The 21,484-nt window shown below is 32.9% G+C and overlaps 1 protein-coding gene across 1 annotated transcript in view; it reads right to left on the bottom strand.

The window, feature by feature from the left end:
* The window catches only part of Malrd1 (MAM and LDL receptor class A domain containing 1), a 656,113-nt gene that overhangs the window by 450,104 nt on the left and 184,525 nt on the right, over positions 1–21,484 (bottom strand). Inside the window, exons 20-21 of the mRNA XM_077802928.1 lie at positions 5,031–5,207; positions 3,646–3,808 (exon numbers count right to left, since the gene is read on the bottom strand). Coding sequence (XP_077659054.1) covers positions 3,646–3,808; positions 5,031–5,207 — 340 coding nt within the window. The remainder of the gene's footprint in view (positions 1–3,645; positions 3,809–5,030; positions 5,208–21,484) is intronic.

Here is a 21,484-nt window from a genome sequence, read left to right as displayed (position 1 = left end):
AAACTTTTTGAAGTAGAAAATAGGGGAAAGCATCAGTTATTGAACCCTGAAAAAGAAGACCCAAATACATGATGATAGCCATGAAGCAAAATGAAATAACAAAGTCCAAAAATAAAATAATTTTTTAAATGAAAATGAGAAGATAAAGTGAACAAGAAAACTTTAGAGAAAAAGTAATAAAAACCACAGATGAAAAATAAGACAGATAAAGATGAGTACATGAAAGATAGAAGCTGGAAAATTAGAAAAAATAATCCACTAATATTGGAAGATATAATTGTACTTTTTTGGATATTCTATTGTCTTTATAAATATTCTCCTAAGTCAACACCATTAATTCTTTATCTTTGCTTTTTAAATTAAAAAAAAATTCTTTCTTCCAAAGTCAAATTAATACTTCTATCAGTATCTCAGATTCTTATCCCTATAAATAGGTTCTAACACACCAGATTGAGTGTATGTGTGTGTGTGGAGGGGTGTATATATATATATATATATATATATATATATATATATATGTGTGTGTGTGTGTGTGTGTGTGTGTGTGTGTGTATGGGTGTGTGTGTGTGTGTTTAGACACATAAATAGCTGCATAATTTTAAGGTAGGATTTTCTAAATGGAGCAAGTAAGAAAGAAAACATTAAGTAATGACAAAATTAACTACTTAAATTGGAAAACATCCATAGTTCAAACATCATCACGGAGACATCTGGTAAAACATGATGAACATATCATCTGACAATGAAGACTACAACATCAGGATCACTTGTATAAACCTTCAAGTTAACTTTTAAGGGCCTTATTCTTAAACATTAATGGAGACCCAAAGATTATCAAACAAAGGATAAAAGTCTCTAATATACAAAAAAAAAAAAAAAGAGAAACAGAGATAATGTAGAAAGAAAAAGTCTTAAACAAGAAACAGGAAGTCATAGGGCTTAGGAAACTAGGGATTTAACACTCTATGCTGGCTGAAGGGATGGACCAGAAAAACAGCTGTGCTGGCAGATTACAGAGGAAAGTGTAGAGACACATGGCAAAGACCTTGACAGGAAGGCCTTCCATGAAAAGTTGGGGTGGGGAGATGAGGAGATGAGCTTAAGCATTTTATTTATTTTTTAAATTTTATATATGGAAGCAGAATGCATTATAATCCTTATTACACATATAGAGCACATTTTTTCATATCTCTGGCTGTAGACAAAATATATACACATGAGTTTGTGTCCTCATATCTGTACTTTGGATAATAATGATCACCACGTTCCACCATCATTTCTAATCCCATGCCCCCTCCCTTCCCCTCCAACACCTCTGCCCTATCTAGAGTTCATCTATTCCTCCCATGCTCCCTCTCCCTAACCCATTATGAATCAGCCTCGTTATATCAAAGAAAACATTTGGCATTTGGTTATTTGGGATTGGCTAACTCAACACCTGGAAGTTAACACTGATGTTGGGGAAAAGATCATGAGGTGCACAAAACATCTAAGGAAAATAAATGAGGCACTTGTTAATTTTAATCTAAGATACTGTAAACAAAAGAAACAATCATCATGAAACATCCAACACAGAAATGAAAAAAAGAACCAGAGTACTGCTGAGATACAATAATTAAACCAAGTTGCATACAAAAATATTGGAAAAATGGGAGAGATAAAAAAGGGGGTTGGGAGGACACTAGGAGTTCCATTTCTTATAACAGGAAGTCAATAAAGTCTAATAGTAGAATGAATCGGACATTAGTTTCCTACATGCATGTACAATTACATGACCAATGTAATTCTACATCATGTACCACCAGAAGAATGAGATTTTTATATTCCATATATGTATAATATGTCAAAATATATTCTACTGTCATGTATAATTAATAAGGACAAATAAAGTAATATAGTCTAAAGTTGTTGAATCAAGTCTTGGCTGTGTATTATTTTATAAATAAGGACCAGTTACCTATAACCGATCCCTCATAAAAGGTAGAAGAGTGAATCAAGTCTTAGGGCATATGAAGACAGCTCCAGGAAATTGGATTGGAATCATTGGAAGTAGTACAGTTATTTGTCATTATAAGACTGTCACTCCTCTGTCACTTTTAGACTATGTGCATATAATCCATGTGATAAAAATAATGTGTAAAATGTGACACAAAAAATAAAAAGGAAAATAATAAAAACAGGAGTTGATATATAAAGGATATAAAACAAGCCTACAAATCTGTAAAATATTCTCACATTTCCAAAAAAATATTAAAAACTGAAAAAAATTAATAGTGAATACAATAAAGAAAGAAATTGCATTTGATATCTAGTTTGCCCTTGCTTTATCTGCCCCAGCCATACTGGTCTTCTGGCACAGACCCAGTGCAGAGTATTTCCATTTGGGCTTCATTAGAAGAATCCATTCATTGTACACTAACCCTTTCCTTGTTACCATTTTTCTCTGTAGCATATGTTCCATTTGTAATGCTCTCTATTTATTGGTTTAATGAATTGCCTATCATGTGAGAAATATGGTTCCCGTGGAGATGAACCAATGAATCAAAGAGATGATTCTTGCATTCTACATAAGAGAGAAAACATTCAACATTTGATTTTCTGAGTTTGGCTTATTTCACTTAGCATGATGTTCTCCACTTCCAACTATTTATTGGCAAATGCCTTAATCTCATTCTCCTTTATGGCCGAGTAAACCTCCATTGTGTATATGCACCACATTTTCTTAATCTTTTTATCTACTAATGGGCATCTGGGCTGATTCCATAACTTGACTATTGTGAATTTTGCTGCCAGAAATATTAAAGTGGCTATTAATATTAAAGTAGTATACTGAATTTAAGGTTTTTGGATAAATACCAAGGAGTATAGTAGCTGGGTCTTATGGTGGTTCCGTTCCTAATTATTGGAGAAATTTCCTCATTGCTTTCCAGAGTTTTACAAATTTGCAGTCCCAACAACAATGAATGAATGTACCTTTTTTCACATCTCACAGCATTTATTCTTATTTGTATTCATGATTGCTTTTCTAATGGGAGTAAGAACAGATAATTTTTTAAAATATTTTTTTTTAGTTGTAGTTGAACACAATACCTTTCTTTTATTTATTTATTTATTTTTATGTGGTGCTGAGGATCAAACCCAGTGCCTCACACATGCTAGGTGAGCGCTCTACTGCTGAGCCATAATCCCAGCCCAGAACTGATAATTTATGTTAACAATGGTTTTCAAGATGTGGTGAAGTTAATACACACACACACACACACACACACACACACACACACACATATATATATATACTTATTCATGCTTTTCTCTAATTTCTATGACATGCACAACATTCATCGTTATTGTTTTTTTTGTCAATGGACCTTTATTTTTTATTTATTTATATGCAGTGCTGAGATTTGAACCCAGTGCCTCACACATGCTAGGCAAGTGCTCTACCACTGAGCTACAACACCAGCCCCAACATTCATTGTTTTTTAATTTTCTTTTTCAATATTCTATGAAAGAAGACATTTGGTGCTCTTATTATTTAGCTTAAATATTCATCTTTACTCTATAGCACTGGCCTACAACAAGAATTTGAAAGTTGCTTGATAAATATTTCCTACAAAATAGGTTAAAAAATATGGGGTTACTTACTTTGTATGATCTACTGATGGCCGGTGGTCTTCTTCCCCATGATGAATACTTTTTCCATTACCAAGTCCCCACCTGAATATGTTTGAATCGTGGTGTAAATTTTCTTGGAATGGCAGATACCATTTACACAAGGTTTTTTTCTCAAATGTGCAAACTTCCATAACTTGGATAGAGTAAAACAAAGAGAAAAGTGAGTCACAATAAATAGGTTAATAAATAGCAATTCCTACATATACAGCACTTTCTAACTTTTGGCTTTTAAAATAATAATCTAAATCCTAAGAACAATTAAAATAATTAGCAAGTGGTTTGCATAATCACTAGGAGAGTTTCAAAAATATCTAGGTTTATTCTATTCAAGACTTGATAGTAATAGAAATATGAGAATAACTTCATTTGCTAATAATCTTCTCTTATGCAGAGATGTTAAGTAGTTGCTGGCAGCAACAGAAGCATTGCCAATCTTATGACTTTCCAGCTTTGACAAGTATATTCTACTTTGTACAGTAATATTGAAGAGCAAAATTTTAGTTCTCTCTCTAGAGAGGTTATTGAAAATTCCAAGCCACATAAGTTCAAGGCAATATGATTCACAATGTTTGATATTGCTTTGTTTCCTTAAAAGTTTTTTTTTTAAGTTTCTTATAATGATTGTATTCTAATAACACAGGAAATTATAAGCCCAGTGAATTTTTTGGTTGTACGAGTTTCATACAAGAATGTTTTTAAAATTCTTACAAACTTTTTTTCTCTCTCTCTGTGAGCACACATCTATCTATCTTAAATTCTGTTGCTAGAGTAAAAAAAATCAATTCAATGAATTCCTATGTGTACTATAGAAAACCCGAAGTGCACTCCATCTTTGTCATTAACAGTGACTGCACTACTTCCATCATTTAGATACTTAAGTATATGTCCCATCTGTACTAAAATTGTTTTCCTTATGACCTCTACATATTTGATACAGTGTTCACTGTTATATGTGCATTTTGGCAATGGCCAAATTTGAATGAATGAATCTAATTTGAGGTGTTGTAATGCTGCTTCTCTAAATAGTCCATATTTAATGGTGTTAGGAGTAGATACAAAAAGGGGAATGGATAAAGAACAGGTAGTAAATGGTAATCTCTGAGTCAAGTATAGTTAAAAAAATAGTTTTGAATACAAAACATTAATCTAAAGACACTTTCCTGTTGGGGGCCTGCTAGAAAAATGCATGCCGATTCTTCTACTTTTAACTTTATATTAGTAGATCTCACACTAAGAAGTATGCTGAGCCATGCTGGAAATTTTTATGACATTAGACTGTACTACCTAAGATTATACTAGCATTTTCTTATCTACTTTATGGCTACAATCAATACAAAATTTAGTGATTCACTTACCACATGATAATTCATCTGATTTGTCAGGGCAGTCATATCTAAAATCACATTTCTGAATCTTTTCAACACAGTGACCATCAGACCTACAGACAAATTCATTGTCTGTGCAGTTGTTTGGAGGTAATGTTACTGGCACAGAAGTTTCTGGTGGAGATGGAATGTCCACAGGCAAATTACCTTAAGAAATAATACAGGTGAATTACTTAGGTGTTCTTCTATTTCTTTAAAGAGTTTACACAATGAAGATTTCCAAATACATGGAAAAAGAGTTCAGAGCAGTCCAAATAAATGGGATCCCCAAAGACATGGCATAGAAGATCAATGGGAACCAAGAGAGTTTTAGATGCTGGTATTGAGAAGCAGAACCAAGGTCTGGATAAACCTTCTAATCCACTAGGTAAATAAACTTTGTTCTTCCACTGCTGCAATGAATTTAACATCTCCTCATCTTTATTCCCAATATTCTCACAAGACTCAACTTTGCAGAATAAACCTGAACCAGAAGTCTTCATCTATATATTTGGAACAACTAAGTTTATCACTTCTGAAATTATGGAAGTTGGAAAATATTTATAAAAGTTGATTTTTTATACATGAAATTATTTAATATGCATGTGTAATATCTCTGTGTCAAGCACATAATGGATGTCCCAAATCTAAATCCAAAATGCCATCTCTGCCATAAGAAAATTTTTTGAACAGTGAACAAAATAGTCAAATATAATTTTCATTACTGTTCTATGTGATAACTTTTGACACAAGTTATAATTCTATTGAAGCAAGAATGACATCTTTTCTTTCACCTTTGTATATACACAGCACAATTCTTAGACTATTGTATTTGGTAGTCATACTATCATTAGCAAGTGAACAGATGGGTGGAGGAAAGATGAATGGATGAATAACACAGAATTAATGAACAAATGTAAAGATTATCAGTGTATTAAAAGAATGCAGAGGAAAAGCATGTATCAGATGGGATTAAGATTTCTTGGCAAGATAGTACCTAAACTAACAAAATAAGTTTACCTACCTAGATGAGTAATGATACAAGGTCTTTATGGCAATGAGAAAAAAAATTAAGACCTGTTGGTTCTTAATATTGACAGAATTTGGCTTGAGGATATCTTGTGATATGAGAGTATATATGATTGACTGTTTTGACCTGGTATACCAGGTCAAAATAGTCAGGTGAGACCAATTTGGGATTATGTAATAACTCAAGGGACTGTGGAGAAACACCAAGATACCAAATTTTTATTTTAAGAAATATCTTTTTCTGGTGTTAGTACGGAGGATGTGTTGGAGGTAGCTCTGACATGGGGAACCTAGAACAATTATATGATTTCTTTCCTTTTGGCAACTAATAAACCAAAACAGAGATGGTTTAGAGGTGAGAGCAAAGATCCAAGCTATAGTAACATTCAGTACTTATAGAATTTGGGATTTGGGTTAGAAGTTTGAGAAAAGTCCACCATGTAGTACTTTATTTCGTAACCCAATTTCTGAAGCAATTCAGAACTGAGAGTGGTAGCAGATTAACAGATCAACATATCAATTTTTACACACGAATGTAATATTCATGATCTGTATCAATAGCCAAATAGAAACCCAGAAATAAACAAACTCTCTTAAGTTCTAGCCTCTCTGTGTAGATTGACAGAACAGACGATTTAACCAGATCTCATACTTCCTATAACTAGTTAGCACCAAAAAGAAAAGACAAATGAGGAACCAGAAATGCACGTGGTTTCTGTTTGCAAATTCACCCATCCATTGTTACTCTTTCTTCCTTTTGGAAAAAATGGACATAAGGATGTAGAGGGACCAGGAATCTTAGTCTATAGAGTTCAGTGTACATGTAAAGAAGATAAAGACCAAAAAAATGTCTTCTAATGAAATAGGGGTGAGTTAAAAATGACGAACAGAGTAATAAAAAAATAATTATACTGTTCTCTGAGATCAGATATATGAGAGAAGGAGTCAGTTTGTGGGGACAGAAAATATTTTCTATCTTATGATAAAAACAGTCCAAAAAAGCAGGCCTTAGCAGGTCAGAGAGTTCACCCTCCCCCAGGTGGATGTACTCACCCCCAGGTGTATGTACCCACTCATATCAAAGTCACACAGTAAAATAAGAACACAATTATGTTAATTATACAATTTGAAAAGATTTAAAAGGGAGTGAATTAAATATTCTAATGCTGATAATTATGAAGATCATGGTGGACACAGTTTAGAGGAAGGTAAAACCACTAAACTATTGAAAAAATTACTTCATAATAAAGTTAAATGAGATTACAGTACTTCTACTTCTTTTTTCCTTTCGCTAGTCTGTTTCAAGTCAATTGAAGGTAACCATAGTCAGAAAACATAAAATGGAAAATTCCAGAAATCAACAATTCATAAGATTTAAATTACACACCATTTGAAAAACATGATAACATCTTTTATCATCTTTCTCTGTCCTCCTTGGGACATGAATCATCCATCTGTTCAGTACATCCATGATGTATACACTGCCCAGCTATTAGTAACTTAGTAAGCTATCTCAGCTATCAGATTGACTGTTACAGTACCACAATGCTTATGTTCAAGTTATCCTTATTTCTCTCAATAATGGCACCAAAGTACAAGAATAGAGACATTTGTGACCTGAGTATGGCAAAGAGAAGATGTAAAAAACTTCTTTAAAGTGAAAAAGTTAAAGTTCTCAGCTTAATAATGGAAAAAAATCATCTGCTGAGGTTGAAAATATCTATGGTAAAATATTTACCAGTGAAATTGTGAAGAAATAAAAGTAAACTTATGCTAGTTTTGCAATCACACTTCAAATTATATAAAAGTTACGACCACAACACATGGCAAGTGCTTAGTTAAGATGGAAAAAGTTATTCATTTCTGGGTATTAGACAAATAGAAGGGCTGGGATTGTGGCTCAGTGGTAGAGCCCTTGCCTAGCATGCATGAGACACTGGGTTTGATCCCCAGCACCACATAAAAAAACTAAATAAACAAAGACATGAACAGAAAATATGTTCCAACTGTGAGTATCATTTTATACCATAAAGCATTATCTTATACAAAGAATTCATCAAGGGATCCCCTGAAATGAGAGTCCAAGTCATTTATTGCAAGTAGGGGATGGTTACACAGATATAGAAGCAGGTTTGGATTAATAAATATAAAATTACTGGAGAGGCTGCATCTGCCAATGTAGATGCTGTTGCCACATTTCTGGCAGACTTGAATAAGTTGATTAAGGAGGCATCCAAAGCATGCCTTCAATTGTGATGAAACTGAGCTCTTCTGGAAAAAGCTGCCCAAAGGGACCTATATTTAATAAAGTGCACAGGAGACAGCAGGCATAAAAAATAGAAAAGAGATTAACTCTGGTGCTATGTGCCAATGCTTCAGGATGTATGGTAAAGCCAAACACAGTGTACAGAGTATAGAATCCACAAGCTCTCAAACAAAAAAAAAATTGCTGTGCATATTCTTGCCATTTAAGGAGAAAGCATGGATGACAGAAATCTTATGTGTAATGGTTCCATCGATGCTTTATTCCAGAAGTGAAAAACTATTTGGAAGAGAAAGAATTGGAATTTAAAATTCTCATAATGATAGACAATGCACCTGGTCATCCCGAATCTGTTTGCTATGAAGATGAAAATTCTGAGGGTGGATATTTATCTCCAAGTACAACCTGACTGCCTCAGCCACATATACCAGGGCATTATCTGATCTGTGACACACACACACACACACACACACACACACACACACACACACACACCTGAAATTTGAAAATATTTGATCAGCATTTGATGAAGACCCTAATCTGGACATAATGCAGTGCTGAAAATCATTCACTATTGCTGATGCAATACCACTCATATAAGATGTAATAAGTGAATTAAATCTAGAAACTGTAAATACCTTCTGGAAATACTTACAAAGCAAAATCATGAGTGGTTTCAAAGGTTTCTAGGCATGGATAGAGAAATTAGAAAAGTATTCAGAAAAGACATATTGCTGAAGAAGAATTTGCTAATAAACCTGATGAAGAAGTTTAAGAATATATTGAAGGGTTAACAGATGAGGAATCAGAAGAACTTGTTATTTACAGAGGAAAGGGAGGAGAAGGAAGAAGGGACAGAGAAAAGCAAGAAGAATGAGGAGGAGGAGGAGGAGGAGGAGGAGCAGCAGCAGCAGCAGCAGCAGCAGCTGAAGCAAAACCCATAATGTGGATATTACAAAAATCGGCTTAATTATTTAAAATTAAACAGACATTAAAGGAAAACATTATGGAATAAAATATTTTGATGTAATATAGGATAATCATCTCTGTGATCACTGAAGGACTTACACCTCCACACTAATATTTGATATTTAAAAAAAAAAGAAGTTCTGATTACAGTGTTCTTTGAAACAACTTTGCAAAAATTCTTCAACTGTGTGAAGGATTCCCAACCACCACAATTGTCTATGCCTGTCATCAACCATTGACATTGTCTAGGGCTTGACAATCCAGGATCAGTGGAAACAGATGACCTTCCTTTGGACACATCATAAGGTCAAGAGTAGCCTAAGGCTGTCACAGTGCCTGCATCATTCACCACACTTCATCTCATGACCTAGGCATTGTGCCATCTCACCTCTTTACAAGAAGGGCAAGTACAGTACAATAAGGTATTTTGAGAGAGCAAGAGAACCCATATTCACATAACTTTTATTAAAGTGTATTTTATTAAAGTATATTGCAATACTTGTTCTGCTTAAATTATGGTTAGCTAGTTATAGGTATATGTAAAACTTTGTATAAACTTTATAGATATATTTTTTCCAGAACTGCAAAACTATTTGAAAAAATAAAGGAATATAATTTAAAATCCTATTAATAATAGACAATGCAGCTGGTCACCCTGAATCTGTAGATAGGAAAATATAGCTTATATAGGATTCTGTACATAAGGAAACTTCAGACATCCACTGAGACCTTTAGAACATAGTCTGTGGCTAAGAAGGGGACTACGCTAGACAATTTACTCACTTCTGATTTCATTGTTTTTCACTCCAGAGAACAATAATTTTAGGGCAACAAAAGCCTAGTAAATTGAGTGTCACTAGGTCTATACAAGTTCAGAGATGTACCCTCTTGAAAGAAAAGAGACTTCAGTTATAATTGTTTCATGTTTAATAACATCTTCATACTACTAGACTGTTTTTTATTGTGGCTATTTATGAATCACTTTAAAATTTAAAAAATTAAGAAAATAATATGATAGATACAACCCCACCCCAAAGACTGAAGGAATTGTTACTATAGCAGTGTTTCAGATTCTTAGAGAATGGAGAAAAGAGAGAAATTTTATATAAACCCATTTTATATTCTTTATTTTCCATTACTCTCTCATTGCCTTCAGAGACCACTGTTATCCAGATACTCTACTATACCAATCCATATTTTCTATGAAAGTTTTCTAATTTTTTTATTATTTTCATGGTGGTAAAACCCATATGACATTAGATTCACTATCATAACCATTTTTAAGTGTATAGTTTAATAACATTAAGCATATTCACAACTCTGTACAACAGATCTTTATACCTGACCCATCTGCAAAACTAAAACTATATCTATTAGATACTACTCTCCTCTCTTCCAGCCCTTGCAAACCACCTATGTCTGTTTTTATAATTTTGACTACTTTGATATTTTTTAAAACTTTTTTTAGTTGTTGGTGGACCTTTATTTTATTTATTTTATGGTGGTGCTGAGAATTGAACCCCATGCCTCATGAAAGTTAGGCAAGCACTCCACCACTGATCTATAAGCCCAGACCCTGCTTTGATACTTTTTGAGTCAAAGCATACAATATTTATCCTTTTGTGACTGGCTAAATTTAATTTCGCATGATGTCCTCAAGGTCTGTCTTCTGTCTTAGTTCAGGTTGCTATAATGATGATCTTAGAACTGGAGATTTACACCACCACTAGTTGTTTCAGCCATTGTTCACCATTTGTTTAGGAGGCTGGGACATTTGAGGTCAAGGTGCAAGGATATTGGTGTCTGATGAGGGCCCAATTCCTGGTTTGCATGTGAAGATTTTCTCCTTGTATCCTTTGTGAAATGAAAAATGAGGAAAAAAACCTAGCTCTCTTGGGTCGTTTCATAATGGCACTAATTCCTCTCAAAAGGGGTCCATCTTCAAGACCCAATAACTCCCTAAGAACCCACATTCTACACAATTATATTAGTGGTTAGGTTTCAACATGAATTGGGGGGAACAAAACATTCGATTTTACAGCATTCACACTGCAGCAAGTGATGAGATTTCCTTATTTTAAAGGCAATATAATATTCCAATCTACGTGCATACTACATTTTCTTTATTCATCTGTCAGTGGACAGATTGGTCATTTCAACAACAACAGTGATGACAATAACAATAATAATAAAGATAATACCATATTCATGGGGTGTGAAAATATCTCCTCAAGATAAAGTATGGAGAATCTTCAAGTATGGAGATTTCTCAGAAATGCAACAACAATTTGACCCAGCTCTCCCACCTCTTGGTATATATTCAAAGGACTTAAAATCAGTATACTACAGTGATGCAGCCATACAATGTTTATAGCAGCTCAATTCAAAAGAGCTAAGCTATGGAACCAACCTAGGTTGGTTGAACAGATGAATGGATAAAGAAAATATGGAATATATAAACAATGGAATATTACTCAGCCATAAGGAAGAATGAAGTTATGGCATTTGCCAGTAAATGAATGAAACTGGAGACTGTCATGCTAAGTGAAATAAGCCAATCCCCAAAACCCAAAGGCCAAATACTCTCTCTGATATGTGGATGCTAACACTCAGCGGTTGGGGGGAGGGTAGAAGTTCATTGGATTAGACAAAGGGTAATGAAAGGAAGGGATGGGAGATGGGATTAGGAAAGACAGTAGAATGAATCAGACTTAAATTTCCCATGTTCACATATGTATACACGGCCAGTGAAACACCACAAGAATGGGATCCTATTTAGGATATGTTATACTCCACATATGTATAATATGTCAAAATATACTCTGTCGTGTATATGTAAAAAGAACAAATAAAAAAACTTAAAAAGAATATCATGCTTTGGATTCTTTTGGATATATAACTGAAAGTGGATTGTTGGGATTCTAGTTTTAAGTTTTTGGAGAACCACCATACAGTTTTCCAGAATACCTACACAATTTTACATTTGTACTAGCAGTGTACAAGATTTGTCCCAATCCTTCCCAACAGTCATTAGTTCTCATTCATTTGACAGTGGCCATCTATTGCTTGAGAGTGATATTTTTTTTTTCATTTGCATCTCCCTTATGATTAGTGAAGTTGAGCATTTTTAAAAATATGTTCTTGGTACATCTTTCTATTCTCTGTGGCCCCATTCTACTTTCCCTTTCCTGTCAGCACTCAGATTGAGATTTGAACAAGACAGAAACCAGTCTGAGAATAAGCCGCCAAAAAATCATGGTGGTGGACATTTTACCCTTTTTCATTCCACCCAGGGGAGAAGCCAGGAGGTGAAGTTTTCTCTCAACCACATGAAACTGTGCTGGGGGCAGGGTTGTGGTGAAACAAGGGCATAGATCTTCCCAGGGACTTTGATATCATTGACTTAATGCTCACTTGAGATGCAGGACCCTCTTAACCATTTCTCACAAATGCCCAATCCATGCATTATGATTAAATGGTATTTCTATAGAAAAAAAAGGGTGGGGGCTTTCGATTCAGCCTTTTGGATGTCTTTTGTTAAGTTGTATTTAAGAGACTTGAATTTTTAGAGCAGTTCTAGATTCACAGCCAAATTGAAGTACAGAGTTCCCATATACCATATATCCCAATACCTTCATAGTTTCCCTATCAATACTCTATCAGAATGGTGCATTTGTATAACTGAGGGAACCTATATGGACACATAATTATCAGCCAAAGTCCATCTTTTACACTGTAGTTCAATTTTAGTGCTATAAACTCTCTGGGCTTCAACAAATATATAATGACCATTATATCTACCATTCTACTATCATACAGAATACTTGCATTTCTCGAAAAACCCTTTGTCTTCCATCTTTTCAACCCAAATTATCCTCTTAATACTAGCAACTACCAATCGTTTCACTATGTCTGTAATTTGGGCTTTTTCAGATTGTCATATTATTGGAATCATCTAGCATATAGCCTTTTCAATTTTTTTTCACTCAGTAATATGTATATGAGCTTTCCCCATGGCTTTAGTGTCTCCATTTATTGTTTGATTTAGTCTTTTCATATGGAATAATATTCCATTCTCTGGATATGCCCCATTTTATTCCTCCATTTACCTACTGAAGGGCATGATTGATATTGTCCAAGTACTAGTAGTTATGAATCAACTTGTTCTAACTACCTGTGTGCATATTTTTGTGTGGATAACTTTTCAATTCATCTGGATAAATAGCAAAGTACATGATATTTGGACCTTATGATAAGAGTATGTTTGATTTTATTGGACAGTACCAGACTTCTTCTAAGTGCTATTTGGCATTCCCACTAGCAACAAATGAGAACCCCTATTCATCCACATCTTTGCTGTCATTTGGTGTCGCTGGTGTTTTGGATTTTGGCCATTCTAAAAGGCAGGTAATGTATCTCATTTATGTTCTGATTTTCAGTTTCTCAATGATATATGATGTTTAGCATATTTTTTGTATATTTATTTGATAACTTTACCATTGTGGTAAAGTGTCTTTCAGAATTTTGCCCATGTTTTTTTAAAAATCAGGTTTTTATTTATCTTTTGCTGAAATTTAAGAGTTCTTTGTGTATTTTGGATAAGTCTTTTATCAGATATATGTTTTGCAAACATTTAATCCCAATCTATGAGTTGTTTTCTTGTTCTCTTACCAGCATCTTTCACAAAGAAGATTTTTAAATTATTATTTTAATAAAACTCAGGTAATTCTTCATAGATTTCCTTGTGTTTTGATATTATGTATTAAAAATTAACCTTAAACAAAAGCCATCTATATTTTACCTTATATTATCTTCCAGAAATTTTATAGATCATTGTTTGACATTGAGGTCTATAATCCAACTTGATTAATTTATTGTGAAAGGAATAAGATCTGTGTTTGAATTCACCACCACACCCAACAAGGGATATCCAGTTGTTCCAAGCCTATTTATTTAAAAGACTCTTTTTTTTCCATTGTATTTCCTTCCTTCCTTAGTGAAGATCAGTCAACTATATTTACGTAACTCTATTTCTGATCTCTCTATTCTGATTCATTGATAAATTTGTCACTAGTACCACAAGGTCATTAATACCGTAGCTTTATAGTAAATCTCCAAGTTGAGTAATATCAGTCAGTTCTTTATTTTTGTTCTCTCAATGATAAGGGTTCTCTCTTCCTGGTTGTGACCTCACAGCACCTTCACACAATAGACAGTAATCTTATTTATATAAGTTGTAATCTAACCCTAATTACCTTGCAAAGGTCCTAAATCCGAATACCATCAAACTGAAGATTAGAGTTTCAAAACATGAATTTGTGGGGAACACAAGCATTCAGTCCATCCCAAAGCTTATGGTTACTTTTGTTTTGCTTTGTTTGCCTATAATTGTTTTAAATAAGGCTACTGTTAGTAGTAATGATCAATTTGTCTCCTTAGACAAAAAGGAAAACCAATGAAAGTTGCTCATATGAAATAAAAATTGCAAAGGTGAAATGCAAATGACTCAAGTCTGCATTCAGTAAGATGCAGAGAGGAGTCTGTTTTTTCCCCTGTGGCATCCTTAAGCCACAGGGAAACCAAACCACTTGCACATCTGTCATATGGAAGGTTTCTTAAATTGATGGCTGGAGCTCCAGATGGACTTGGAGCTCTAACTCCTCGCTCTGCAAATTTATTGTAACAAACATGATGAATTTCATGCTACACTGATATAATGTTTTAGATAAAAAGATTTCCAACCTTGTTTTATACTAGAAGTCCCTCTCTACTGCCATTCCCACATTGATAATTACGTAGAAAAAAACACAATATTTTAACATCTCTAGTCCATGAGAAGTTATTGCCAGGTTTAAATATATTATAACTGTGTGAATTACTTGACTAATACGCATAGGGTGTGTGTGTGTGTGTGTGTGTGTGTGTGTGTGTGTGTGTGTATGCATAGTATCTCTCTCTATATATATATATATATCTACATGTATACATTTTTTAAATGTGTCTACATACATATATACACACAATGCATATTTTTTTCTGTGACCTCTGACATTAAGAAATGCATTTAATTTAAAAACTAAGTTCAGTAGAAGTTTAATGCCAATCCTCAGAAAATTGAATATTTAGAAATACCTATAGCTCCCAGGAAACAGCATAAATTTCTCCTGTTTCATGTAATAACTTAAGGTTATATTTATAAGCTGATAGAACTACATTTAGCATGATCACACTAAAGTGTCTGTCTTAGGTCCACTTTCTAAGAGAGAAGGTTTTACCAAAACATACTTTGAATATTATCTATAAAAATTATGTTATAGCAGTTTGCCAAATATTACACATTTTTTTTTCTGTACCCAATAACAAATTATTTTTAAAAATCCTTTTGCTTTAGAAATATCTAAAGAATTTTTTGATCTTTAGAGATATTCTACAATATGTGAAAGTGATTACAAATAGAATGTAATAGCAAGTGGAAATCTAAGCATCTTAATAGTCTTAACCGTTTTCAGCCTTTAGCATTTCCCTCAATCAGAGGTAACACAATTTTAAAGTTTTAACTTTAAAATAGGTAATTTTCCAACTTTAATTCTTACGACCACAATAAAATTTCTAGTTTGAATACATCATCAGCTTTTCTCAATTTTTTTCTTTTCTATATATACACTAAATCACCTTGTAAGTCTACATAAAAGAAACTAAAACCAGAATATTTGAGGTTATAATCACTGAGCCTCACATTTCTTGATTTTTGTCATGAAATCTTATATTTAAATGAAAATCTTTCCAATAATATGGTATTTTATTCTGAGTTAATTACCTCCTTTTTAAAAATGTAGAAGAAAGAAGAATCTCAAAAAAAAAAACCCAGTGCCTTCATGTAATTTATTATTCCCTGATAAATATAATGGATATGCCAACCAGCTTAGTATTACACAATGAAAAGCTGTAGGTGTTATCTTAAAAGTGAAGACAATAGTACTTAACTCTCCCTTTCCTTTTTTCTTACAAGGAAGCAAACATTAATCTTTTCAGAAACAATAGAGACCCGAACATCAGTTATGTAAAGCGAGTGAGACACAGATGCTAATGAGGAAGGGTGCCAAAATCTCATCAACCCAGTTCAATAACAACAACAAAATAACGTGTGTTTAGCAGGTAGGAAAGGGAATCATACAATTATTCTAAAGCATTCTGTATATGTTACCATGTTTTATCAATTTTAAGTCAAATTAAAATTGGCCTGTTTCAAAATGGCGTGTTGCTTTTCTAGGAAAAAAAAATTAAAATTCTAAAGCCTTGAATGTGGATACTCATATAATACTGGTATTCTAATAAATAATCACATCAGTAACTCTAACATGAATGCTGAGTCATGAGATGTTTAAAATAGGATGAAAAGCACAGAAGTCCATTTTCCAACTTTCACACAGTACTTTCTGATGCTCTGTAGTCACTGCTTACTTCTTCCTAATAAACACTAATCAGCTTTGATATAAGAAAAAAAAGTTCATTTTATGTGTTTAGTTATATGTTTTTCTGATGGAAAATGGAAAGAATAATATAAAGCAAATGCTTCCTTTGAGATATTGACTTTTACATTTTAATAACTGGGAACAATTCTTTATTAATAACCTACTGTGAATATTTGGTCCAAAGAAAAGTTCTTTAACTTTGTCATCATTTTCTACCATTGTTTCCTCATTGTACATTGATGTGAAGGATCATAGGATTTCTTTAGGGGGTGGTACCGAGGATTGAACTCAGGGGCACTCAATCACTGATCCACATCCCTAGCCCTATTTTGTATTTTATTTAGGGGCAGGGTCTCAATGAGTGGCTTAGCACCTCGATTTTGCTGAGTCTGGCATTGAACTCATGATCCTCCTCCCTAAGCCTCTGGAGCCACTGGGATTACAGGTGTGCACCATGGGGCCCTGCAGGATCAGAGGATTTTATTATTAAGTTTTCTTATTTTCCATAGAAATGTACATAATTTTGCCTGAAGAGTCTTTTCTTTAGCATCTTCATGGATTAGATTAAAAATAAGAATCTCTTTTTATATTGTATATTCATTAACAAACTATTATAGTAATTTTAATACATTCCTTGTTAAACTCTTATGCTAATTATAAGTGATTTACATACAAAATACAGTATTTGTATATTCAGAATTTAATATAAATATTCAATTTTATAAACATAGAAATGTAAATAGTTAACATCAAAAACAACAATGTTGGGTAGAAACGTAAGACATAGTTTTTCTTTGAAGGCAATCAATATGTAACACTATTGAAAATCATCAAATCAAAATGGAAGATAGACAAGTAGAACAAAGGAAAACAATGACCTAGAAAACAGACAGGAAACAATTAACAAAATGGTAACAGTAAGTTCTTACTTATCAATAATTACTTTAAGTGTAAATAGATTAAATTCAAAACCAAAACATACAGAGTGGCTAAACAAAGTAAATAAGTACATACACACATATATAAAACAAAACGAACCCCAAAATATGCTTCCCACAAGAGATGACAATTTTGAAAACACACAGGCTGAACGTAAAGGAATGAAAGAAAATATTGCAATCAATGCACAACATATGCATGTATGCAAACATAACAGTGAAGCCCACTAATTTGTACAATCTGTGCTAATGAAAAATAAAAATATTAATAATAAACAAGAAGATATTCCATGTAAATGGAAACTAAAGGAGAAGGGGAATAGCTATATCAGAAAAAAATAGAATTTAAGCCAAAACCTCTAAAAACAGACAAATAATTTCATTTATATAATAATAAAGGATCAACTCATGAAGATGATATCACAATTATGAATACATATGCCTCCAACATTTAGAATACTTTAATATATAGTAAATATTAATAAATCTGAAAGGAGAAATACATAGAAATATGACAATAGTAGGGGAATTTTTTTTTAATAGTAGGGGAATTTAATAATTCACCTCCAACAATGGATAAATCATCCAGAAAGAAAATCAAATCAGAAACATCAGACTTGAATCATACTTTGGGCCAAATGGACCTAACAAATATTTACAGAACATCATCTGATGGCAGCAGAATACACATTCTTGTCAAGCACACATGGTATATTCTGCATGATGGATCATATATTTGGCCACAAAGCAAGTCTTAACAGAATTAAGAAGTTTAAAATCATATTAAGCATTTTTTCAATCATTATTGTATGAAATTACAAATAACTGAGAGGAAGAAATTGGAAAAGTCAACTTTAAAGTGAAATAGTGACTTCCGGAGATTGACAAGGGTTGGTGTTTGGGGAAAGGATAGAAAAGTGTAGGTTAGATTGGGTCAGTGCACATTGTTTGTAAATTTGTTAATAACACACTGAAGGCTTTTAATATAAATATCTCAAAGAAACAACCTATCTTTATACTTAAAAAAAACACAAAAGCGGGGGCAGGGTGGGGGAGCAAACTAAACATAATGTTAGTAAAAGGAAGGAAATAATAAGGATTAGAGCAGAAATAAATAAAACAGACAAAATAAATGGAAAAGATAAAACTGAGAGATACATTTTTAAAAAGTAAAAGAAAATTGACAAACCTTTAGGTAAACAAAGAAAATAAACATTCAATTTCATAAAATCATAAATCTAATAGACATCACAGATGAAGTACAAGGGTGATAAAAACTACTATGAGCAATAATATGTTAAGAAATTGGATAACTTAGAAGAACTGGATAAATTCCTAGAAACCTCAACCTACCAAGATGGAATCATAAAGAAAGAGAAAATTTGAATAGACTGATTTTGAGTAAGGAGAATGAATAAAGTAATAAGAAATCTCTTATAAAAGAACAGCCCAGTACTTAATAACTTTACCAAGGAATTCTAATAAACATTTCAACAATTCATAACAATTCTTTTCAAGCTCTTACAAACACTGAAGAGAACATTTCCAAATCCATTTTTTTTTCAAGAACAGCATTATCCTGTACTAAACCAAACAAGGACATTACAAAACAATGACAACAATAATAACAACAACAAACCTACCGCCCAATATCCCTGATGAACATAAATGCAAAACTCAACAAAATACTAGTAAACTGGATTTAACAAAATGTTAAAAGGATCATACACTATGTTCAAGTGGGATTTACTCCTACGTTGGAAGGAGGGCTCAATATACACAAATCAATGAATGTGGTATAGAGCATTAACAGAATGAAGGATAAAAATCTTTTGATCATTCAATACATGCACAAAAACATTTAGTGAAAGTCAACAACTTTTCATGATTAAAAAAAAAACTTCCAACAAATTAGAAATAGGAGGAATGTACTTCAAAACAATAAAGGCTTTATATAACAAGCTCAAAGATAACACCATACTCAATGGTAGACTAAAAGGTTTAGGAAATTTCCTATAGCATCAGAACATTACAGAGATACCCACTCTCTCCAGTTCTATTCAAAATAGTACTAGAGGGCCTACCTAAGGCTAATACTCAAGAAAAAGAAATAAAAGTCATTCAAGTTAGGGGAAAAAAAGGTAAAAAGTCCCTATTTGCTGATGACTTGATCTTATATACAAAAAAAAAACTGTAATGCCTTCATGAAAATAAAAATTAGCTTGATGAAGAAAAAATGTAGTTTGATGAAGGAATACAAAGAAGACACAAATAAATGGAAAGATATCTTATATCCATGCATCAGAAGAATACCATCAAAATATATAGATGCTATCCAAAGCTATCTACATATTCAGTGCAATCCCTATCAAAATTCCAATGAACTTTTTCACAGAAATAGAATAAACAATCCTAAAGTTTAAACAGAACAACGAAAGGTGTCAAATGGCCCACATATCTTGAGTGAGAAGAATAAAGCTACTGAAATCACACTTCTGGATTTTGAATTATATCACAAGTTTACAGTCACCAAAACAGTATGGCACTGGCATGAGAATAAACACTGATATCAATGGAATGTAATAGAAAGCCCAGAAATAAGCCTTTCACAAATGTGTCAAGAATACATAATGAAGAAAGGATACACTCCATGATTAAAAAGCTTTAGGGAAATTAGATAACCATATGAGCAAAAAAGAAATTCTTTCATCCTCATGTTATACCATAAGTGATAATCAGCTCAACATGTATTGAATATTTAAATGTAAAACTTGAAACCATGAACAAGGAGAAAGGAAATACAGAGGAAATTTTCCATAACATGGTTCTTTTCAATTATTTCTTTCTGTGACATAAAAACACCAACAAGAAAAGCAAAAATAAAAAAAAGTGCAACTGAACTAAAAAGAAAAGTTTCTGCAGAGCAATTGAAATACTCAACAGAATTAAAAGGCGAATTCTGGGACAGGAAAAAAATTTTGCTAACCACATATCCAATAAGGAGTTCACACCCAAAATATCTAAGAAATTCATCGGACTCAATGTCAAAATATTAAAACAAAACAAAACAAAACAAATAACCCAGTTAAAAATTATGCAATGGACTGAATAGATATTTTTCCCAAAGAAAGCAAATGATTAGGCAACAGAATTATGAAAAGCTTCCCAACATCATTAATGATCAAAGATGTCATTAAAACCACAGTGAGTTATTGTCTCACATCTGTTAGGATATTTATTATCAGAAATCACAAGATAACAAGTGTTGGTGAGGATGTGGAGAAAAGGGAACCCCTAATACAGTGTTGGTTAGAATATAAGTTAGGATAGACATTATGGACAACACTATTGAGGTTCCTCAAAATATTAAAAGAAAAACTACCATATGATCCAGCAATTCTAATTCTGAGTGCATATCCTGAGAAAATAAAATCTCTGTCTTCAAAAGGTATCTGTACTTCTCTCTGTTCATCACAGCATGATTCATAACAGCTAAGATATGGAAATAACCTAAATGTACGTGAATGGATGAATGAATGAATGACTAAAGAAAATGTGAGATACAAACACATGTAAAGTATTAGTTTTAAAAAACCACAAAACCCTGACATTGGGGTAGTAGCAAAATGCCATGTACAATATGTCACATTGGACAGATATGTCAAATATCTTATCAGGTAGACACAGAAGGACAGATACTGCCATGATTTCACTTATATGTGGAATCTAAAAGAGTTGAACCCACATGACAGTGAGTGGAGGAGTGAGAAACAG

Source organism: Urocitellus parryii, chromosome 9 (assembly GCF_045843805.1).
Source record: "Urocitellus parryii isolate mUroPar1 chromosome 9, mUroPar1.hap1, whole genome shotgun sequence".
NCBI lineage: Eukaryota > Metazoa > Chordata > Mammalia > Rodentia > Sciuridae > Urocitellus > Urocitellus parryii.
The sequence above is the reverse complement of the archived record's forward strand: the minus strand, read 5'-3'. Positions and strand labels throughout refer to the sequence as shown.